General features: G+C 43.1%; 1 protein-coding gene across 1 annotated transcript in view; it reads right to left on the bottom strand.

Moving 5' to 3' along the window:
* Positions 1 to 22,216, bottom strand: part of LOC147608163 (cell division cycle protein 48 homolog) — a 54,300-nt gene extending 32,084 nt beyond the window's left edge. The window contains exons 1-2 of the mRNA XM_086789890.1: positions 21,973 to 22,216; positions 21,629 to 21,794 (exon numbers count right to left, since the gene is read on the bottom strand). Of these exons, the coding sequence (XP_086646016.1) occupies positions 21,629 to 21,794; positions 21,973 to 22,013 (207 nt within the window). The 5' untranslated portion in view covers positions 22,014 to 22,216. The remainder of the gene's footprint in view (positions 1 to 21,628; positions 21,795 to 21,972) is intronic.
* Positions 22,217 to 25,194: the final 2,978 nt, after the last annotated feature.

The raw sequence follows: 25,194 nt of genomic DNA, 5'->3' as shown, positions 1-25,194 counted from the left end.
TTTTGTTTGTCACTTCAAACTTGTTTAGTTGTTTTTAATGATATTTTGGTTTGAAACAACTTCTCTAGACTCTACCCTTCCAAATTGAAAATGTCTATGTTTGTAGGTGTTCTTTAATTTAAAAAACCGTATTTTATCGTACCGTATCCCAAAATTTCATATCGTACCGAATATTCCCGTACGGTATCGTACCGTACGGTATCGTATTTTCGTACCGTGACAACTATGGCGACAGCTTGGCAGACTACTACTAGAGCTTCATAGTTCTCGAGAGAGACTCCTCCAGACACCGGCTCCCACTAGGGGTGGGAGACAGTCCCAGCTCACAGATTTCTTCTAGAGAGCTATGCCAGTGCCAGCTGATGTACCACGTGGGGTGACCGCACAGAGAGCAAAGGAATTGAGAGCCACGAGGAGACCTAGACAGACTGGACATAGAGCACCCCGACTCCGTCACCGAGAGATAGCAGCTATCCGAATGAGACACCAGATGGAGACACAGGAGAGGGTAGCTCGCTTTCATTCAGACTCAGGGTACATGTTCACGCCATTCAAAGCCTCAGCATCCGTGATGTATGATATCTTATATCCCTCTTATGGCACTGGATGGAGTTAGACATAGATCTGCATAGCATGCTTGTACTACCCCTTCAGCATATAGAGATACATCTTGCCTTAGCACTCCATCCACATCCCCACCCCCCCTTATATTGTTTGTATATGGGCTCCACCGATCCATGATGATTCATGGTTGTATCCAAACACATGCACACTTTTTCTTTTCTTTCTTTTCTTCCGATGACCGGAAGAACACAGTTGTATTATTTTTTGTCTCATAGGCCGACTTTGGCCTCTCGTAGACGTTAATATATCTTTCTTTCTTTCTTTCTTTCTCTCTCTCTCTCATGACATTATCCGAGCATAGTTTGTTGCACCTCCTATGATGGTAGAGGCCATATTTCAGACTATATGCCTGCTAGACAGATTCAGAGAGATGCCACAGGACAGATTGTCATACAGAGCTTTTCAGGCATCTACACAGTTGGCTGAGGCAGGAGACAGAGGATCATGGTATGCACAGGTCACACATTGGTTCTCACAGCATGGCCTAGACATGGATCATCTACCACCATTCCAGTATGACAGGGATGCACCACATATCCGTCTCTCTCATAGTGAGAGGAACAGAGTATTGAGACAGGATCTATGGCAGCTCTATACACGAGAGACATGGATATCGCCTACACAGCCTCTTCCACCGAAGATGCTATACTACAGAGATCACTTCATGAGTATCACTGATGATGGATTTATAGAGAGGCCTAGATACATGGAGGGCTTTTTACCACACGGCTCCCGAGTGGCTATTGGTCAGCTTAGAGTTTCATTACACCGATTGGAGATTGAGACTGGCAGAGCAGCACGGATCCCCTGAGAGGAGAGGGTATGCAGATTGTGCAGAGAGGAGGTGGAGAGTGAGGAGCATTATGTATGCAGATGCAGAGCATATACAGCCATCAGAGAGAGATATCCCATTTTATTGAGAGAGCCACATTCCCTACGCCTGATCTTTGAGGCAGCAGACCAGCGCATTGTAACGGGAGGCGGACGCGTGTATTGGAATCGTATAAATGTGAACAAGATTCTGAGCAGTTAACACTTGAGCATTACAACCACAAAGCTGAAAATTGACAGTACACCACATAAAGGGGCCGATGATAGGCTGACCCCCCCCCCCTTTAGGTTATATTACCAAAAGAGTCTGCAAAGTACAAGATTACGGGTGCCTGGGGATTCACCACCAGCCTGCACCTGATTCTTCCAAACACATTATGAATGAAGAAAATATTCCGCCTGCCATCATAACACACCATGTGTGCATGGCCGGAATCCACACGGGCACCGCCCGAAAGTCCACAAATGTCTTGCCATGTCCTTGGACTCATATGCATCCACTCATATGATCCATACACATGCCCAGGTATAATACATACATGCATCCGCATGTTTCTAGGCCTGACACGCATCCGCGTGTCCCTAGAATATAGGGGTTTGTGACACGCATACTGGGGAGATTCATTCTAGACATAAAGCGCCACAGAGAGACATCATTACAGGCTCAGACAGCTCCAGAGGGGGGACGACAGACACAGATTACTACATTTTTTCAGAGATCCACCCCACTCCCAGCGCCTACACGGCAGGGAATTACTCTCCAGAGAGCAGACACTCAGAGCCCGCAGGAGACAGAGGACACCTGGCTTTCGGACACCACGCCTATACCAGAGATAGATGACAGAGATCAGAGCTCAGTTTCACAGAGAGGGTGCGGAGCGACTGGCTCGCTTTAGAGCACACCCAGGCATGTTCTTCAGGGAGCTGTGGACACCCCCTTCATTGATGTATACCATTTTATACCCCCAGTTTGGTACAGGATGGAGCTAGCTAGGTTGCATATCATGATTGTATACTCCATGCATATAGCTTTGCATTCTCCTAGTAGTAGAGCTCCATCCCCTTCACCACTCATTGTACTTATTGCACACCAAGATTCAGCTTTTTTTAGTTCAGTACTTTTTCATTTTGTTGGGATGACAGAGGATACCCCATACAGGTACTCCGATTTGTCTCATAGGCCGAGTTCGGTCTTTTGGAAGACGTCAATAAAATCTTTCTTTCTTTCTTTCTCTCTCAATGAGAGGAACAGAGTGATGTGACAGGACATATGGCAACGCTACATACAGGAGACATGGACAGCACCAGAGAGCCCACTAGCACCGAAGATGCTGTATTACAGAGACCACTTTATGAGCATCTCAGGGGATGGGTTTATACAGCGACCGCGGTATATGGATGTATACATGCCCCACAGCTCTCGCGTTGCTATTGGACAGCTACGAGTCTCATCACATCAACTAGAGATAGAGGCTAGGAGAGCGGCACAGGTTCCCAGAGCCGAGCGGATATGCAGATTGTGCTGCGAGGAGGTGGAGACTGAGGATCACTTAGTATGTAGATGTACAGCCCACCAGAAGGTCAAAGATAGTTATGCAGGATTGTTTGAGGAGCACTCTTCACTACATCAGTTGATGGAGGCCTCGGACCAGCGACAACTTGGCAGACTACTACTACAGCTTCATAGTTCTCGAGAGAGACTCCTCCAGACACCCGCTCCCACTAGGGGTGGGAGACAGTCCCAGCTCTCAGATTTCTTCCAGAATGCTATGCCAGTGCCAGCTGATGTACCACGTGGGGTGACCGCACAGAGAGCAGAGGAATTGAGAGCCAGGAGGAGACCTAGACAGACTGGACACAGAGCACCCCAACTCCGTCACCGAGAGATAGCAGCTATCCGGATGAGACACCAGATGAAGACACAGGAGAGGCTAGCTCGCTTTCATTCAAACTCAGGGTACATGTTCACGCCACTCACAGCCTCAATATCGGCGATGTATGATATCTTATATCCCTCTTATGGCACTGGATGCAAATAGACATAGATCTGCATAGCATGCTTGTACTACCCCTTCAGCATATAGAGATGGATCTTGCCTTAGCACTCCATCCACATCCCCACCCCCCCTTTATATTGTTTGTATATGGGCTCCACCGATCCATGATGATTCACAGTTGTATCCAGACACATGCACACTTTTTCTTTTCTTTCTTTTCTTTTCTTCCGATGACCGGAAGAACACAGTTGTATTATTTTTTGTCTCATAGGCCGACTTTGGCCGCTTGCTTCACTTCGTTGTTCCCTGTTCGCTTCGCGCCTCTGTGCGTAGCCGCCCTCTCTATTCGCCACTAGCGGCCAGTACTGCTGGCAATATGCTGGCCCGCCTCCCTCTCCGTTAGGGTCTGGGCCCCCCTTTCCCCACCCACCCTTTCGTTAGGGTCTGGGCACCCGTTTCCCCACGCACCCTTGCTCAGGCCCCCAAGGCAGCAACATAACTCTCTCTCTCTCCTCAATCTCGAGGAATGGCCCCGAGTCTCCAAGAGAAACTCGAGGCCCTCGAGACGGCAATGAAGGCACTAATCAAGGAGAATAAGAAGACATCCGATTCCAACCTCAATGAGGTGGAGAACAAACTACACTGGCACATCATGGCCCTCCAAGCACGGGTCACGGGCCTTGAACAAGAGAACACAGAAGGAGGTGAGTGCATTGAAAGTGGAACTAGTAGCCGTCAAGAACACCGAGAAGGAAGAAGGGGAGATCAATGAGAACACTCTCACGGCCATCAAAGAAGAGATCTCCAAGGAGATCACAAAGGACATGGAGGGAAAACTCGAAAACAAGCAGTCAGGATGGGTTGAGGTGGTGAAGAAGAACATCCGCAAAGAAGTGAGGAAGGAGACTCAAAGGGAAGAACATCAAATCATTCACACCACCATTGAGGAGGAGAAGATGAGGCATGCCCGCCGCCTCAACATTCGAGTCACAGGTATAGCCGAGACACCCGACTCCACTCCTGAGAAAGATGGACAGCTTCTATGCATGAAGCTCGGCTATAGGAAAGAGCACCCTCTCCCCTTCACCAAAGCATGGAGAGCCGGGAAAGACTCAACACGCAAGCGAGCTCTCATCCTACAGTTTGCAGGAGGGACGGAGAGGGTCACCTTCATGAGGAAGAGGGTCATACTACGAGATTTAGAGGGAGCTCCTATTTTCTTGGATGATGATCTCACGAGGATGCAGCTTGAGCAGGAGAGCTTGCATGCCACGAGTCTTGCACGCGAGGAGAGAAGGCAAGAAGGCCTTCTATCGAGATGGTCGGGTCATCATTGATGGCCGGGCCATGGATTAGCGATTTGGGGCCTATGGGACACAGACCATGCCACTGACAGAGATACACATGGCAGTATGGAACTGTAATGCTTCACTATGGGTGCAGCCTGGACGACTGGAGCATGTTATGGTGGGGAGAGACATCATACTTCTGACAGAGACACATCAAAGCCCAGAGAGAGGGCTACCTCGAGTAGAGGATTCCAGTGGGAGTCAGCACACAGGAGGACCACACGCCAGGGTACTTCGAGAGGGTCGGGGGGAGTAGCACTTCTATTTAGACGGGAGCTACAGGGGAGACTGAGAGTGGTAGCACAGGATCCAAAGGCCAGATACATGTGGATCAGCTTACAGCTCTCACGGGACAGGGTTATATACATAGCCCTATGTTACTTTCCTCCATCAGGATCCTCGTATGTCATTACAGAGGACATGCCACAGGAGGAGGAGACAAGAGCCTCGCCATACACTGGTCTGTCAGAGGAGATTATGCATCATTCTACACTAGGGGAAGTATTTCTTACGGGTGACTTCAATGCCCACACACAGAGCAGACAGTGTGAGGCGTATGACTATGATGACATGGAGATCCTCCACCCTGTGGATCCAAAGGAGATTGGGGCTAGTCGGGCATCAGAGGACACTCGACTAGACAGAGGACATTATGGGGACCACTAACTAGAGTTGGGAGCCAGGCATCGTCTCGTTATTTATAACGGGATGCTACAGTGGCCGGGATCAGGAGGGCTGACATGCTTCCCACATGGGGGTCATACACGGACCTGAGGCACGGTGGTGGACTACATTATGGGATCTTTGGAGGCCTCACAGCTTGTCACCTCATTCTCCATCCCACCTTGTCCTATTGGGGCAGATCATACATACTTGGCATTTTCACTAGCCGGATTACCAGTATCACCAGCCCCCCACATACCGACGCCACACACTACCATCTACTTCACACATGACATGGCAGACATATACACTCGCAGGTTGACGTCAGCAGTCCACGATGGCAGACCGTCGGGTTAATCCAGGAGGGATGGAAAAAAAAAAAGAAGAAAACAAGGAAAGCACGTTTTTTGAAGCTTTCGTTTTCTTTTTTGAGTTTAAATTTTATTTTATTTTTTTAAGTTTTAAAAGAACTCTCTAAGGTTTCCAAGGTGTTTATTTTTTTTAAGTAAAGAGAATATATATATCCATATATATATATATATATTAATATATATATATATATATTTATTCAAGAACAAAAAAAAAACACAAAAGCTAAAGCAAAAGCTAAGCCTAGCTTTTGGAGTTTTTTTTGGCTTTTGGGAAACCTCAAGTTTTCAAGCTCTCAAGCTCTCAAGTTCGCTCGCACTTTTGTTGTGCAAAGATCGAATTTTCTCTCCACGTACCCTCTTCACGATGTCGACCCAAGAATCAGAGTTGGAGCCCTTTGTGGAACGCGAAGGCTTGCCGGCTACGGAAGGTACCGATGCCGATCTTTTTGACGATTTTGTGTCAAAATCAGATTTCCAAGAGTTCAAAGTAGCTCTCGAAGCTTCTTCAACGGAACGTCAGGCACAAATCGTAGCCCAGATGCAAGCTTTGCAGAACTCCATCGCTCTATTGACCACTACCCTCTCTACTTTCTCGGGAATGGATACCTTGGCTTCAGCTTTAGGCCCCAACATTACTCCGGAACCGTTCGGGGGCGAGCAAAAGCAGCGAACCAAGGAGATCGTGGACACGTGGCTACATAAGTGGCAAGTTCACTTTCAGTTTCATCCATATGATGATGGAAAGAAGATCCAGTTAGCAGCAGGTTTCCTGTCCGGCAAAGCTTTGCTTTGGTGGAAGGAACTCAACCCTAAGCCAACAACTTGGGCACAATTTGAAGATGTTTTCAAGAAAGAATTCCTCAAGAAAGAGAATGATTATGATGTTGTTGCCCGGTTTTCAGCTTTGACCATGACCTCGCAGCACGTCACTTATGAGGTCTACCTCCAGAAGTTTCGTGACTTGCAGATGAAAGCTACAAAGATGGATCCCACTACTCTTTTGGGGTTTTTCGTAGCTGGTTTACCAAACTCGTACCGATTACAGGTTAAAAATAACAAATGTAAAACATTGGACGAGGCCATTCATTCAGCTCGTATCTATGATGATACGATGGTCTCTTCCAAGTCGAAACCCGTTACGGAGTAGGGGAACAAGCATAAAAGAAAGTTCTCCGCACCTATGGCTAACACGACAGAGGGAAAGTCTTCGGACCAACCTTCGAAGAATTCAAGTTCGACACCAGCGAAGAAGAAACGACTCCTTAGGGCTTTGAAGCTCAAGAAGGAAGGACGTTGTTTTATCTGCGAAGAAAAGGGACATGCGTAACGAGTGCCCGAAGCAAAAGGGTACCAAGTCAAACGCAGGACCCAAGCCAAAGGCAGCTAACCAGTTGTCTTTGACAGGTACGTCAATTACTGTACTTTCTCGCCCTAGTACTTGTTCTGATTGTCTGTTCAATTCTAAAGTATTTGGCTTGCATGATCTTCTCCGAGTTTATGGAGAAGTGAAGGGCCATAAAATTCACATTCTTTTAGTTCGCATAACTTTGTTAACTACAAACTTGTGCAGAAATTGAGTCTTGAGACGACACTTAGCGACCATACCTATGAGGTACGTCTACCTACGGGAAGGCAAGTTTGGGATCGCAAGGTGGAGATGCTTCCAATCCAGATTCAGGACTACAAAGATACTCTGGAATGCTATGTTATGCATCTGGAAAATGTCGACTTGTTATTAGGGATTGAGTGGTTTAAGACTCTTGACGTCCAGATAGATTGGTCTAGTCATATTTTTTCTTTTCAGCATAGGGACACCAAGTATAGTATTTTAGGTGATTGTATCCATCCCTCTCAAGGACCTCTTGTAAATACAATTGATTTTGGAAATATAATGGATTCTTCTTTGTATACCGCTTTCCATTATGTATTGATTCCACTTTCTTCTTTTCTCATCCCTTCCATGGATGTGAATGAATTAAGTGTGTTTGAAAGCAAAGAATTACAGAAGATACTTGATTTATTTCAAGATGTATTTCCTAAGGAACTGCCATCGGGTTTACCACCTGAACGGGCAGTAGATCATCGTATTGACTTGATCCCTGGTGCTCATCCTGTGAGTATTCCACCTTATAGGATGAGCCAAGCTGAGGAAGATGAGTTGGCTAAACAACTCGAAGATTATTTGAGGATGGGCCAGATCCGTCCAAGTAAATCACCTTGGGGTGCACCTGTGTTGCTTAGGAGAAAGAAGGACAATACTTGGAGAATGTGTATAGATTACAAGAGATTGAACAAGCTGACCATTAAGAACCGTTATCCTCTCCCTCGATCAGATGACCTGATTGACCGGTTAGCAGGAGCGAAATATTTCACGAAGATAGATTTCCGTACTGGTTATCAACAGATACGTATTCATGAAAGGCATGTCGAAAGAACCGCCTTTCGGACTAGGTATGGCCATTACGAGTTTCTCGTATTACCTTTTGGGTTAACCAATGCTCCAACCACTGTCCAGCAAATGATGAACGATCTTTTTCGTGAACATTTGGGAAAATTTGTGGTGGTGTTCCTGGATGATATTTTGATATATAGTCGTACTCTTGAGGATCATGTCCGACACCTCACGATTGTCTTATCTATTTTAAGACAGAATCAACTATATACTAAGTTGAGTAAATGTGAGTTCTTTATGACCGACATCATTTACTTGGGACACAAGATCACTAGAGATGGATTGAGCATTGACTATGACCGAGTTCAGAAGGTTTTGGACTGGCCTATACCACGAACAGTGAAACAACTTCGTTCTTTTCTCGGTTTTGTTGTTTTTCGAGGAAGGAAAGCTCGTTGGGCAGAGTTAATGCAAGATTTTGATTTTGAGATCCGTTATCGGAAAGGGTCCATGAATAGTATTGCAGATGCGCTTCGTCGGATTAGAGAGGTGAATACTTTGTCGTTCACCGAGATTTCTACTGACTTATTTCAGTCATTGAGAGGGCTTTGCAGGACTGATAGTTATTTTGGTCCATTTTGGCAGAAGATCCAGGACGGGAGCTCATTGATTGACCAAGACTTGGTGACTGAGCAGTCTACTATTCAGGCTGCAGGAGGCCAGTGGATGATTCGGAATGGTTTGCTATTCCGTAATGACAAAATTTGTGTACCGCAGATCCCGGACATTAGGTCCAAGATTCTGAGGGAGTGTCACAACGCCCCTTCTGCTGGACACCCTGGGGTACACAGGACGCTATCGTTAGTGAAACACACTTTTTATTGGCCGAAGATGAAAGAGTATGTAGAAGATTATGTTCTCAAGTGTCAGATTTGTCAGGCAAATAAAGGTAAACGCTTTAGACAGGTTGGGTTGTTGCATCCTTTGCAAATCCCAGGTAATAAATGGGAAAGTATTTCCATGGATTTTATTACCGGATTGCCAAGAACACATCAAGGCCACGATTCTATTTGGGTTGTGGTAGATCGCTTGACAAAAATGGCTAGATTTTTGCCGACCCGGAAGACTATTACAGCTACGCAATTAGCTCGACAGTTTATCGAGCAATTGTTTAAACTGTACGGGTTACCGCAGGACATAGTCAGTGATAGGGACTCTAAGTTTACGAGTGATTTTTGGAAACTTGTTTTTGAGAAGTTGGAAACAACTTTGAATTTGAGTTCCTCTGATCATCCTCAATCTGATGGCCAGACTGAAAGAGTGAATCAGATTTTGGAGGATATGCTTCGAGCATATGTATCCAAAAGACAGAGTTCATGGGAGGATTATCTTCCTATGTTAGAATTTGCATATAACAGTACTACGCATACGAGTACAGGATTTAGTCCTTTCATGCTTATGTATGGTTTTCAACCAAGATCACCTGTTACAGTAGGATTCTCAGGACTTCAGCATGATGCAGCTCGTAATTTTTTGCAAGATATGCAGGAAATGTTACAAGTTGCGAAGGAATCTATTAGAAGTGCTCAAGACCGAGACAGGTTTTATTCTAATAGACATCGTTCACCTAGAGAGTTCTCTGAAGGAACGATAGTGTATTTGTGAATTCCGAAAGATTCCGAGACTTTACGGACAGGTAGATCTCCGAAATTATCCCCTAGATACTGTGGACCATTTCGTGTTACACGACGGATTGGTTCAATTGCATATGAATTGGATTTGCCTTCTCATGTGAAAGTTCATCCTGTATTTCATGTCAGTAGACTTAAGGAAGTACTGGGTGGAGCAGATCAGTTAGTTACTCCTCAAGAAATTATAGATGTCCAGGACATGACATTTGTTCCGCACGAACCTGAAAAGATTCTTGGATTTCGTGAACGAAGAACATGCTTATCACGGAATACAAGATCAAGTGGAAGGATCGTGTTGAGGAGGATGCTACATGGGAGACATTGACTACTCTTCAGAGAGATTACCCTGGCTTTTTAGTGAGCTTAGGAGTGAGCTCTTAGAGGAAGGGGAGTATGTCATGTGCACAGTGTGTATCTACCGTGTGCTATATGCATGCAAGACTAGTTTCGAGGCTTGGGAAAGCTTGGAACTAGGCAGGCTGATTGACGAGCTGAGTTAGGGATAAACTAACGAGCGGGCATCCAAGTATGGACGGGTGGGCGCCCAAGTGTGGACGCCCGATGACCGGCCAAGAGCCTACAAAAGGGTGGCCAAGGTTAGTTATTGGGATATAGAGAGTCTCGCGAGTTTGTGAGAGCTCTATGGTCTTGGAGCCTGGATCTAGTGCAGACGTGCACCTGCTTTGTGCAGCAGAGGCCGGCAGCAGTCTCAAGGCCCGCGAGGGCAGCTTCGTGGCGGTATGGGACGTCGCGAGGAGGAGATTGGTCGGTACGTCATCCTAGTTAGCTCAGCTCGTGGCTCGGTGGGGACAACCAAGACTGTGGGCTTGCCCACGGCTGTCATGGTTGGGAGGTGAGTCAGGCCTGCACCCCCCTTGCTTGTTTGTTTATTCGTTTGTTTGCAGGATTCGAGTTTCGAACCAAGATCGATCACGAGGGGATCCGTGGGGATTTGACATTTACTATGGCACAGGCAGCCAGGGATAGACTCACACAATGTAACTTGCGGTGGGTGCCCGGGGGACTAGGGCCTTTGACACACATGTTGATACCATCAATGCATATTAAAACATTTAAACATCCTGAAGTCCACCAGACCCCTTTCAGACTGGGAAATGTCCAGGCTGGTGACAAGGGTATGCAGCTTTGGCCATGCTAGAGAGAGAGTGTCACCAGGCACACTTCTAGGAGCCCCGCATGAAGGGGTGGTTGTTTGACACACTAGTCACTCCTGCTTTGTTGTATGCTGCAGCAATATGGGCACCTGGGCTCGCCACCTCCACATGGTCTTAGATAGAGAGGCCTCAGATTCTCATGTTCTCACGAATGATCCGCAGCAAACCCTCCGTCCCACATGACATTGTCCGGACGGAGTTTGTTGCACCTCCTATGCTAGTAGAGGCCCTCTTCCAGACGATCTGCTTCATACAGAGGATCAGAGATATGCCATCAGATCGACTCTCACATAGAGCTTTTGAGGCGTCCAGGCAGCTCGCAGAGAGTGGAGATAGGAGATCATGGTATTCACAGATGATACAGTGGCTCACTCAGCATGGTCTTGACATAGATCACCTGCCACCTTTCCAGTATGATATACATGCACCACACACCCAGCTCTCTCACAGTGAGAGGAACAGAGTCCTTCAGCAAGATTTATGACAGCGATACACTTAAGAGACTTGGATTACACCCAATCAGCCTCTACCGCCGAAGATGCTATACTACAAAGATCAGTTTATGCGTATCTCAGCGGATGGATTCATACAGAGACCTAGATACATGGATGTGTACATGCCTCACAGTGCCCGAGTGGCGATTGGCCAGCTCAGAGTGTCATCACACCAGCTTGAGATTGAGGTAGGTAGGGCAACACGAATCCCCAGAGCAAAGAGGATATGCAGACTATGCCAAGAGGAGGTTGAGAGTGAGGAACATTATGTATGTAGATGCAGAGCATATAGTGTCATTAGAGAGAGATACACCATCTTCAATGGACATCCCTCACTCCGCCAGATCGTGGAGTCCACAGACCAGCGCAGATTTGGCTAGTTCTTGCTAGAGACACAGCGCCACAGAGACATTGCTACAGACTCATACCACAGGGAGAGGTGGGCGATAGCTCCAACTCACTGATTTCTTCCAGAGATCTATCTCAGTGCCTACCCTGACACATGAGGAGGTTACACTTCAGCGTGCTGTGGACCTCTGAGCCAGACGGAGACTGAGAGCACCAGGCTACCAGACTCCCAGACTACATCAGAGGGAGATCACAGAGATACGGGCTCGACATCAGCACCATATCCAAGAGCGGCTAGCTCACTTACACTCACACCCGGAGATCATGCTCCGAGGTATTTTTGCCTCGCCATCGCCTATGTATCACATATTACACCCCTATTATGGTACTGGTTGGAGCTAGACAGATCTGCATTGCATTCTTGTTTACCCTACGCATATAGGTTGCATACTGAGCCTCTAGCAATAGTGCTCCATCCATCACACCCCCCCACTAGCTCAGTACTTTCATAGTTTATTTCATGTTTATTTTGTCCTTTTTTTTTCAGGACATCCAGAAGACATTGTCAGTTGTACATTGATTTCTCATAGGCCGAGTTCAGCCTCTAGTAGACATTAATACAGCTTTCTTTCTTTCTTTCTCTCTCTCTTCTACACATCTACTTTCAGTTTTGTGCGTTATTCTCGTCGTGAACGATTGCTGATTTCTGAGCATTGAGGGTACTAATCTACCCTAAAGCTTCCGCATGTTACAGTGGTATCAAAGCCTACTTCAAGTGTAAACATTCAGCAAGAAAAAGAAGAAAAAAAAACCCAAAAAACATTTCTCGCTCATGTGGTTGGTTTCCAGACTCCGGTGGACCACCCCTTTCGGAGTGACTCCTATCCCTCACAGAACAGTTGGTTTCAGCCTCCAGAAGTCTCCCACACACATAGTGGATGGTCAAATTACGCTCCGGAAAGGTAGTGCATTTTCCTGCTATGGCGAGCTACGACGTCGATAGAGAACAAGAACCTTGGGACCGAAGTGCACCAGGCAATCCATGGCATGAGTGTACCAGAGATGTTCCAAAAGATGATGCGAGCAATTGCAGAAGAAGGTACCAAATTGGAAGAGCAGAAGGCACAGATACTGACTCTGGAAGAGCGCACCCATTCTCCAGCTCCTCTTTTTCCGTCTCCTCCTCCCTCTCCTTCCGTTTCCCAGATTCTAGATCCTCCCTCTACAAAGGGACCCTTTCGAAGAGTCACGACCGTAGCCGAGTTCGATGCTTGAGTTGCAGATGCGTGCAATGGAGATTCAACAACGTGAAGACGATGCCATGCGACGCGTGGAACATAAACGATACCTTGTGGCTTTGGACACTCAAGCCATTTTCCCGAGAAAATAAACTTTAGTAAGTATAATGGTAAACTTGACCCCACAACTCTTTATTCATGGTTGCATCAATTTGAAGCTTACTTTGCCGCAATTTGAAAAAGTGATACTGACAGGGTGATCTTAGCTAGTTGGTACTTGGAAGGTGAGGCCATTCCTTGGTGGACCCAGTGGGCTCATGCCCACACGAGATTAGGTATGGCAGTTTATGTTTGGGACGAGTTTGTCCTCGACCTTAAGCAACGATTTCTACCGCCCCATTACCTTGGGCGAAGACAAGTTTAGGGGAGCGCGTCAGAACATGCAACCAGTCCTTCAGTTTGCCAATAAAATTTCAAACTTATGTTTGCAGTTGGGCTTATCTGATACGGACAAGAAAGGGCAATTCCTTTATGGCCTTCACACGCAAATCCAGTGGGAGGTGCATATGTTTAGGCTAGCCACCTTCGAAGACACACTCTCGCTTGCGCAGAGTGCTAAAATGAAGCACAATGGCGGAAAGCCCAAGACTTCCCAGCATACTACTCCCAAGGCTAACACCTTGGGGAGAAAAGGCCAGAAGCAAACAGGGTCTTCCCCAAGACAAAGCACAAGAGCCTCTGGCTCCAAGAACTCAACCAATGCGCCTAAACTTACTCCAGACCAAAAAGCTCAGGCAAGTAAGACCGGTGGCAAGTTGAGTGCTGAGGAGATCGTTCAATACAAGAAGGAGGGTAGGTGTTTCTTTTGTCATACAAAAGAACACACTCCTCGAGAGTATCCTAAGAAGACTACCACTCCACAGACCACCACCCTACCCTCCACAACTTCAGTGGTGAGCCCAGCTTTCACACAAACCCAAGTGGTTGTCCCTAGTTCTTCGGATCCCAATGTTTCGGTTGGAGCAATCATTAGCCAGGAGCTCGAAGATAAGCAAAAGGGCACCCATGACCAGGGGTATGAGCGCAACGAATTGCTCGAGACCTTTGGCTACATAGGTGGCCAAAGAGTTGTTGTCCTGTTTGACAGCGGCAACACGGAGAATGTGGTCACAAAACAAGCCGCTCTGTGTGCCCGTTTCGTCCTGACTTCAGTGGACAAGCAAGTTGAGGGTTTAGCACAGGTATGACGACGAGCATCAAGTTTGAAGCTCTAGGTACTAAATTAGTCATTCAGGGCATAAGAGTTTGTGCATGATTTTATGGTTGCCCCTCTTGTAGGAGCAGACATAATCTTGGGCATTCAGTGGTTTCACAGGTTCCTTCCTGATGTCAAGTGGGACAAGCACACTTTCCAAATTAGCCGGAATATGTCCAACGCCCAAGTGACCATTAAGTAAGAGCCAAGAATCCCGAACTTTCCGCTCATAAGCCACTTGCAGGCTAAAGAAGCAATCAGGAAAGGCGCACATTGTGCGATGATTTACATCCAGACTGTCCAGACAATGGCCAGTGCTTCCGAGAAGTATTTGACTCTCCATGAAAAGTTCCAGAAGATTTTTCTTCAGGACAATCTCCCTCCCCAACTCCCCCCGTCCAGACCGGAGGACCACAAGATCAACCTCCTCCAAGGCTCGGAACCCCCGAGCAAGTTTCCACCTCGCCTTTCCAAGGCAATGGAATCAAAGTTGGACCGCCAACTCCAAGAATTGTTACAATCTAGCTTCATCCGTCCCAATGTGTCGCCATTTGTAACACCGATCATGTTTGTCAAGAAGAAGGATGGGTCTTCTTGATTGTGTGTCGATTATCGTGCACTCAATAAGATGACTATTAAGAGTAGATTCCCAATGCCTCGAATAGACTATATTCTCGAGAGGCTGAATGGGACTAAGGTGTTCTCAAAACTTGATTTGAAGAGTAGGTACCACCAGGTGAGGATTGTTGAGGGGCACATCCCCAAGACAGCCTGGAACGAACCCACTATGAATTTGTGGTCATGCCTTTTGGCTTGACGAATGCCCCAGCCGCATTCAACCACATGATGATGCGGGTATTCCGAGAATCAATTGGAAAGTGTGTTCATATTTCTAGACGACATACTGGTATTTTCAACTCCTGTTGAGCAGCATGACATTGATGTGGAGAAAGTCCTCAAGTTCCTAGAAAGCAGCGAGCTCTACGTCAATGAAAAGAAGTCGGAATTTTATTTGTTCGAGGTTCATTACCTTGGATTTATAATTAGTGCAGAAGGCATTCGACTTGATCCGACCAAGGTGGCCGAGATTGTTAATTGGGAAGTACCACAGACTGCTTATGACATCAAATCCTTTGTGGGTATCAAAGTCATGGCCATAAAGGAAATGTTTCCAATGTTTATAACTGCGAGGAGTTTCCGATCATAGACCGAGTAATTCTTTTCCGCAGGCAGTAACTTACGAGACATGTAAGCTACTGGATGGCCATTCTGTTGTAATACACCTCCAATTGCGATGTTACTCACATCGGTGATCACTTGGAACGGCTCATCCCATGAGACAAGTGCTAGACAAGACGCTTTTGACCAAGTCACCTTGAGATTCTTGAATGCCTCCAACGCTCTTGGAGTCATTCGAATCCGCTGCCTTTTAGTCTTGACACCCTTTAGCTGATCGGTGAGGTCCGTCGAGAGGTCAGAAAACTTGTCTATGTAGACTGACCATCAGTCATTACGTTGGATTCAGACAATGCCAGGTGCAGAAGGGAGTGACCGCCAACACCGCTGGAGCCAAATATTCCAGCAATTTGGTGGTATGATTGAGTACCTTCCAGGAAAGGCCAATCCAGTGGCCGGTGCTTTGATCCGGAAGGGACACGTGACTTTGATTCAAACCACTAGACTCGACCTTGTTGGTACGGAAGTAGACGACATGAAGCACACGTACGCAGATTCCAAATTCCCGGAGGAATTCGGTACACAGTGGGAACAGGCAGTGGATGCCACAGGACCATGCCACTTTTTGATACGCGATGGTTGGCTTTTCTACAAAGGCCGATTGTATGTCATGAAGTCATTCAGGGCAACTCTTCTCCATGACACCCACGACGCCATTACTGGTGGTGGCATGAATTAGACTTTGGAGAAGTTAGAACGGCAATATTATTGGCCAAAGATGAGGCGAGATATATTTGCACATGTGCAACAATGTGACATTTGTCAAAAGGTGAAAGCTCCTCGTGGAAAGAAGATAGGGTTGTTACAGCCCTTACCAATTCTTGAGGGATCTTTCCAAGATATATCAATGGATTTTGTCACGAATCTGCCTCCCAATCCGAGTAAACGTAATACTCAGTACTTGACTATTTTCATAGATTTAGCAAATTTGCTATGCTTCTTCCATGCAGGGCCAATGTGACCGCCGAAGATGTTGCCCATTTGTTCATTCGGCATTGATACCCGATTGGCGGAATCCCTAGGACCATAGTGTCAAACCAAGATGCCAATTTAACCAATCATTTTTGGAGGGCATTGTTTGATAGCTTTGGTACAAAATTGAATTTTTCCAATGCATTTCACCCACAAACTAATGGCCAGACAGAAATCTACAACCAGTTGACCTTTGATGTGCTGAAGTGTTATGTCCATGACCAGCAAGGTAAGTGAGAATCGTATTTGCCTTTAGTTCAAGCTGTTTTGAATGATTCCTTTTCTTCAGCTATTGGCAGGACTCCATATGAAGCAGTGTTTGGAAGACCATTCCAGTCGCTATTGACCAGAACCTCGTCTCCAGTACCTGAAGCAAATTCTGCCCGGCGGTCCACGATCGTTCCCTGGCATCGTTCCACCACCTGCACGTTCCTGAGCGCCGTTTCCACCGTTCTTTTCTTGTTGGCTAGGGGGGAACCCGTTCCACCGTTCCCCAAGGGGGGAAACGGGGTTCCCCTACTACTATGGCCAGGAGGACCCCGACTATACCCACCAGCCATGAGATGGGCTAGGAGGGGCTGTTGGCCAACCCTATGGCCATAGGACCCCAAGCCTTACAGGGGTTCTCGGACAGGTGTGGGACAGCCCACACAGGCTGTCCAGCAGCCCATGGCCCATGCGCAAGTGGCCAGGCCTAGTCCAGTGTGAACAAGGATTTGAAGAAAACTTAAAATATTCAAATCAATGGGCAAGTCCGGTACACAACATTGGAAACAAGGAAACTTAAAATATCCAAATTTGTATAGCATTTTATTGGTATTAAAGGCTGGTCGTGGAGTTTCCTGCTGGCCGACTCCTTTAGTAGCTAGCCGACTGGATGCTTTTGGGGGTATTAAAGGCTACTCAAGGGGCGCAGACAAGCCAAGGAGAAGCTAATGCAAGGGTGAAGGCTGAAGGTCAAGCGCAAAGGTTTACCTCACTCAAGAAGGTCCAGGTTCAATCTTTTATTTTCTAATTTGCATAATTCTAATAGAAGCAAATACACCATTCGTGGTGGGGGCCCTACAAAGGGTATTCGGGACCATACTAGCACGGCATGGGAGACGTCCAGTCAGAGTACTCACCATGGAGGACATTGAGGATATCCGCCATCAACCGATGAGAGACATCTTTGGATAGTGATGTATATGATGCTTATCTTTGTTGCTGGAGTTTTCCTCCCAGATGTTATCCATTAGGAGCTCCTAGTACCTTACTTTTCCTCATAGTTGTTTCAGTTTTAGTTGGTTGTTTAGTTGTTTTTAGCTTTTCTTACACAGACATTGTATCAGATCCACCAATTGTTGTAACCTTTTTGGTCTCATAGGTCATTTTGGCCTTCTGAAGACGTTAATATATCATTTCATTTCATCTCTCTCTCTCTCTCTCTCTCTCTCTCTCTCTCTCTCTCTCTCTCCTTACACAGACATTGTATCAGATCCACCAATTGTTGTAACCTTTTTGGTCTCATAGGTCATTTTGGCCTTTTGAAGACGTTAATATATCATTTCATTTCATTTCATTTCATTTCTCTCTCTCTCTCTCTCTCTCTCTCTCTCTCTCTCTCTCTCTCTCTCTCTCTCTCTCTCTCTCTCTCTCTCTCTCTCTCTCTCTCTCTCTCTCTCTTAGTTAGTTGTTTAGTTGTTTTTAGCTTTCCTTACACAGACATTGTATCATATCCACCAATTGTTGTAACCTTTTTGGTCTCATAGGTCATTTTGGCCTTCTGAAGACGTTAATATATCATTTCATTTCATTTCTCTCTCTCTCTCTCTCTATTTTCTGCACATCTACTTTTAGTTTTATGCGTTATTCTCGTCGTGAACGATTTGCTGATTTCTAAGCATTGAAGTTACCGATCTACCCCGAAGCTTCCGCATGTTACAAAAACGTTCCAATCATGTTGTTTTTTTTCATTGTTTCAATCATGATGTGAACTTTATTTGGGTATGTGTAGACTAAAGACTTTAAAACTCGATAGATTATAGACTTAAGAATTAATGTTTGTGTGCACTGTGTTGTGAGTGTCTTGATTATTGAGTCCAAGTCTAGACTCTAGTGGCTTGTATGTGTACGACTAAAATGCTACAATGTTCAATGTGTGCAAACTTCACTTCTTACTTGTCTATCAAATCATATATATATATATATATATATATATATATATATATACACATATGTATATACATATGTATATGTATATACATATGTATATACATATACATATATGTATATATACATATGTATATGTATATACATATGTATATGTATACACATATACATATGTATATGTATACACATATACATATGTATATGTATATACATATACATATACATATACATATACATATACATATACATATACATATGTATATGTATATACATATACATATACATATACATATACATATACATATACATATATACATATACATATATGTATATACATATTCCTACTTTTTGACCAAGAATGGTGCTTTTTCTTAATCAAACCTATGGACCCTGTCCCTGAAACCGGCCTCTGGTATAAACCAAAGTGCGGTGGACTAGCAGTCACCCTTCCACTTGTAGTCTAGATATGAAAACAAAATAGATTGGAGCTAATCCCCTTTTAAGAGAGAGAGAGAGGGGAGGAAAGAGAATGGAAAGGAGAAGAAGGAGAGGAAAGAGGGGAGAAGAAGGAGAGGAGGGAGTTTTTTTACTCCCTCCCTCTCTCCTTCCTTGCATGCAGACCCGGGGGAGGGGTGCGCTGCAGCCAACCGGTGAAAAAATCGCCCCCCCTTAAAAAAATCAAATCCCTTAAAGCTTAGTGAAAATGTATATACATATACATATATGTATATGTATATACATATACATATATTACATATGTATATGTATATACATATATGTATATACATATGTATATGTATATATGTATATGTATATACATATACATATATACATATACATATGTATATACATATATGTATATACATATACATATGTAATATATGTATATACATATGTATATGTATATATGTATATGTATATACATATACATATGTATATACATATATGTATATACATATACATATATTACATATGTATATGATATATTACATATGTATATGTATATACATATATGTATATACATATACATATATTACATATGTATATGTATATACATATACATATATGTATATACATATATGTATATTACATATGTATATTACATATATTACATATGTATATTACATATACATATGTAATATATGTAATATACATATGTAATATACATATATGTATATGTATATACATATACATATGTAATATATGTATATGTATATACATATGTATATGTATATACATATATGTATTTACATATACATATGTATATGTATATACATATACATATGTATATGTATATACATATATTACATATGTATATACATATATTACATATGTATATGTATATACATATATGTATATACATATATGTATATACATATACATATGTATATACATATACATATATTACATATGTATATGTATATACATATACATATATTACATATGTATATGTAATATACATATGTAATATATGTAATATACATATGTAATATGCATATATGTATATACATATATGTATATACATATACATAGTATATGTATATACATATATGTATATACATATATGTATATATGTATATACATATATGTATATACATATATGTATATTACATATGTATATACATATATGTAATACATATACATATATTACATATGTAATATATGTATATACATATACATATATTACATATGTATATGTAATATACATATGTAATATATGTATATGTATATACATATATGTATATACATATATTACATATGTAATATATGTATATGTATTACATATATGTTTATACATATATTACATATGTAATATATGTATATGTAATATACATATGTAATATATGTATATGTATATACATATATGTATATACATATATTACATATGTAATATATGTATATGTATTACATATATGTATATACATATGTAATATACATATATGTATATTACATATGTATATTACATATATTACATATGTAATATATGTATATGTATATACATATACATATGTAATATATGTATATGTATATACATATGTATATGTATATACATATATACATATATACTTATACATATATGTATATATGTATATACATATACATATGTATATACATATACATATATGTATATCTGTATATACATATACATATATGTATATATATACATATATGTATATGTATATACAGATATACATATATGTATATGTATATATACATATGTGTATATATATATATATATATGATTTTAACATTGAAAAGTACTTAACGTTTTTTTACGTACTTTATCGTCGTTCAACATTCTGTACCACGTACTAAACTCGTACCATTTCGTACGTTTGGAACTACCTTGGTCTAGGTAGAGCTGCACAGGTCAATGCATGGCTCGCGGTTCTTGCATGTACATGTAGGCTGCATATGACATCTTTGATTAGTCTTTTTCTCTCATGGGCTTACACAATTACTATCCAAATAGAAGTTGCCAATTTTCCTGCAGCCACTTCCCAACGGGGGCCAGTGGAAGCTCCGCCTCAATGACCACCTAGCAGGTAGAGTCACAAGCTCTCACCACAAGGCCACTCAAGCGTTGGCGTGCGCACACCCACCCTTTCCAAATATTGCCATTTTGGCACCAAATGCTATGCTAGGGGGGAGGTCATGCGCATGCAGATGGCAAACTTATCAGCAAGCCTATATAAATGCCTGTACGTCATGTATGGATGGTACGGTATGTATGTGTTCATTTCAGGAAGGATGACGTCTGATGCAATGCAATACCCATACATCTTGGACCTCAAAACGATGAAAAAACCTTTTTTGGGGTAGAATAAGAAAATTTCTCACCTTGATGAGCACCGTGTCGCCTCTAAAAAGCTGCAGCTTGTCCATGGTCTCCATGTTGAGTGAGACAACAGAGTTGTCGTCGTTGACGGCCTCATCGACGACCAAGCGGTTGGGCGCCTTCTTGCGGTCCAGGATGGCAGTGCTGAAATCCCTCTTGGTCCCTTTCCTGCATATGACGAGACAGCACAGAATAAATGAGGGCTAGACATGCTCCTGCTGGCTAGGACAAGAGAGCCAGCAGGGGCGAGACTATACCAACAAAAACACAGCTTTAGGAATACTCTCAAGAGTGATTTTTTGAAAAGCAAGACAAAACGAGGAGTTTTCTTTTGTTGCGAGCTTACGGTTCATCAGGAGGGGTTGAAGAGGATCCTGAGGCTGCCATGGTGGATGTGCGCGCGTACACGGACACAGAGAGAAAGAGAGAGAGAGAGAGAGAGAGAATGCTGGGAAATTTTATAGGGAAGGCGGACCGCTTTCGCTCTTTTGGAGAGCACGAAAAGAATTTTGTTACGTTACTTTTCTACGATCCAACGTGTGTTTTTGGTTGAGTTTGTGAAAGGTGCTATGAGTGAGAGACAAAGAGAGAGATTACATCTAAAATGCATTTATTTGGCACCACACCATGCATCCTACCCATTAAATTTTAAATTAAATTAAATATTGATTAATTAAAATTATATGTATATGTGTATACATAAATTTATTTATATTTACAAATATGCATACAAATGTATGTATAGATATATGTGTTTAAATATAATAAACATAATATTATATATAACATATATTTTCATATATGTATGTGTGTGTGTGTCTGTGTGTGTGTGAGAGAGAGAGAGAGAGAGAGTGAGTGTGTATATGAGAGAGAGAGTGTGTGTGTGTGTGTGTGTGTGTGTGGGAGATTGTGTGTAAGAAGAGGGAGTGTGTGTGTGTATGTGTGTGTGTGTGTGTGTGTGTGTGTGTGTGAGAGAGAGAGAGAGAGAGAGACAAAGACGTAGAATTTATGTGTGTGTTACTCCTTTTCTATACCACTTTGTAATCCCCGCCCTAGCTTAGGTATTTCACATTGTACATGGCCAAAGGTCTATCATTGTAACAAAAGTCGCCTCATATAAGGCTTGGATTGTATCGAGAACATGTTTTGAGCACCCCCCATAAGTGTGGGCGGTCGAGCAAAGTCCACTTGTATATAAGAGACTTATGGAAGTGTATAAAGGCACTTTTTGCTAATATAATCTACATTTGAGCTCAAGCTTGGGAGCTCCTTCATTCTTGCTTGTCCTAATCTTTTTTCAATTCTTACATGCTTTCATGTTTATGTTTATCATTAGCTATGAGTTGCTTGCTTACATATGTGAGTGCGTTGGGAGTCTTAAGATCCTTCAATATTAAAAATGATAGAGTAAAGACAAAAACACAATATTAAAAATGATATTGTAGAGACAAAAACACAATATTGGGTCCAATTTGACCCCACACAAGAGTGAGCTTATGCTTCCTCTTGGTGTGTTTTAATCATGTTAACTTGAAATAGCTTGTGAGGCTCAAAATAGCTTCTCTTTTATAAATATGTCGATTTCAAGCAAAAATAGCTTGCTTTATTGAACGTGTGAATCTTTAGCCATACAAGTGACCTAGACCTGCCTTTCGGCGGGTTGATTGCCCTTCTCTCTCTCTCTCTCTCTCTCTCTCTCTCTCTCCCCTCTTTTTCTCTCTCTTCCTTTTCCTCTCTTTTTTCCCCCTTTAAAAAGGCTCATTAATAAAATAAAGTATGTTTTAAAATCTCTCTCTCTCTCTCTCTCTCTCTCTCTCTCTCTCTCTCTCTCTCTCTCTCTAAAATTCTGTCACTCTCCAACTCTATATCTAACTCTCTCTAGCTATGTAATTCTCTCTCTACCTCACTCTCACTCACTCACTCTATCTCTAACTCTCTCTCTCTACCTCACTCTCTCTTTAACTCTCTCTCCCTCTCTTTCCAACTCTCTCTCTCTCTCAATCTCTTTAACTGTCTGTATTTATCTTAGACTAGCCAACTCTCTCTAAAACACTCTCTTTCTAACTCTCACCCTCTCTTTTTCTCTCTAACACTCACTTTCTCTCTCACACTCTCTGTATCTCACTGTCACTCACTCGTTGTCTCTCTTTAACTCTCTTAAGCTCTCTTACTTTCTCTACGTTTCTCTGTTTCTCTTAAACTGACCAACTCTCTGTAACTCTCTCTCTCTCTCTCTCTCTCTCTCTCTCTCTCTCTCTCTCTCTCTCTCTCTCTCTCAATATCTCATACTCTCTGTAATTATATCTATTTCTCTCGACTTGGCCAACTTGTTGAAATTAGAGCATTGTGATGAGCTATGGTGGATCAAACACTAGAATCAACATCATTAATAAAGTGATTAGTAAATAATTAAGACGTAATTAGTGGGTAATTAGCAAATAGATTAATGTAGGCATGGATACTCAAAAACCAGCAAATTCTCTCATTAGGGCTATGCCTCAATTTATAGAGTTTACATCAAGCATCAAATCCCATTGATTTCTCCATGATTCACTCCACCTCTTTTCCCTGATTCTCTCCACCTCTTCACTTTTTCCAGAATATCTCCTAGAATAACTCCACACTTCCCAGAATATCTCCACACTTCCTAAATCTTCTCATGCTACCCTTTATTCTCTCCCAGTAGATTCTTCTCACCTTTTCACAGGTTCTTTCACATTTACTCATTCTCTTTTACAGCCTCTAACCAAGGGCTTGTTCCCGCACACACCCTATTCACTTGTATTTTCAACACCTCCCCTCAAGTGAATACTCCTAGCACACCTGGACCCTATATCAAGTTTCTCTCTTACTTGATAGCCTGTGACCAGTGCCTCGAGTCCCTAAACTCATAGTCCTTGACACTCTCTCTCTCTATGTGTCCAAGGCTTACTATAGTTGCCTGCGCGGCGAGCGACCTTGACTAAAGTGCTCACACATACATCTACCACGTGGCCTACATCATCGGTGGCTCAGAGGTGGTTTTACTTTGTTGGGGCAGGTTACATTGGGTTGTGGGGTCTCTCTCTCTCTCTCTCTCTCAGAAAAGATGATCTGACTCCACTTCCTTTGGAGCCTCCATGAAGTTTGCCGATGTCGTTCCTTCTCCACTGGGTTTGCTGTAGCAGTCTCTTGCCATGTGACATGGCTTTCCACAATTGTTGTAAGTGAAGATCCTTCCTCCTACTCTGCCTCTTCCTCGTCCTCGTCCTCGAGAGAATCCTCCTCGGGTGAAGAATGCTTTTTCTTCTCCTGCTGAGTCGAGCCATTTCTTCTCTTTGCCTCTGCTCTCTTGCTCTAGTAGAGCTGCTTCTATCTCGTGTAGCTTCAATTCAGGTATATTCTTTAGTGTTGCTACAATGTTTTCATAATCACCTTTGTCCACACTCTTCAGAAGCACTGCTAGTGCCTCATCATCTTCTATCTTTTTGCCAATAGCTGCCAGCTGTTGCTTAATACTTTTATATTTGTTCAAGTGTGTGATTAAAGGTTCACTTTCCTTCATGTCTAATTTGTAGAATTGCATTAA

This window comes from Cibotium barometz, chromosome 54, assembly GCF_041138505.1.
Source record: "Cibotium barometz isolate CiBa-2024 chromosome 54, ASM4113850v1, whole genome shotgun sequence".
NCBI classification, from domain to species: domain Eukaryota; kingdom Viridiplantae; phylum Streptophyta; class Polypodiopsida; order Cyatheales; family Cibotiaceae; genus Cibotium; species Cibotium barometz.
Note: the sequence above shows the minus strand (reverse complement) of the source record. Positions and strands in the feature narration are given on the sequence as shown.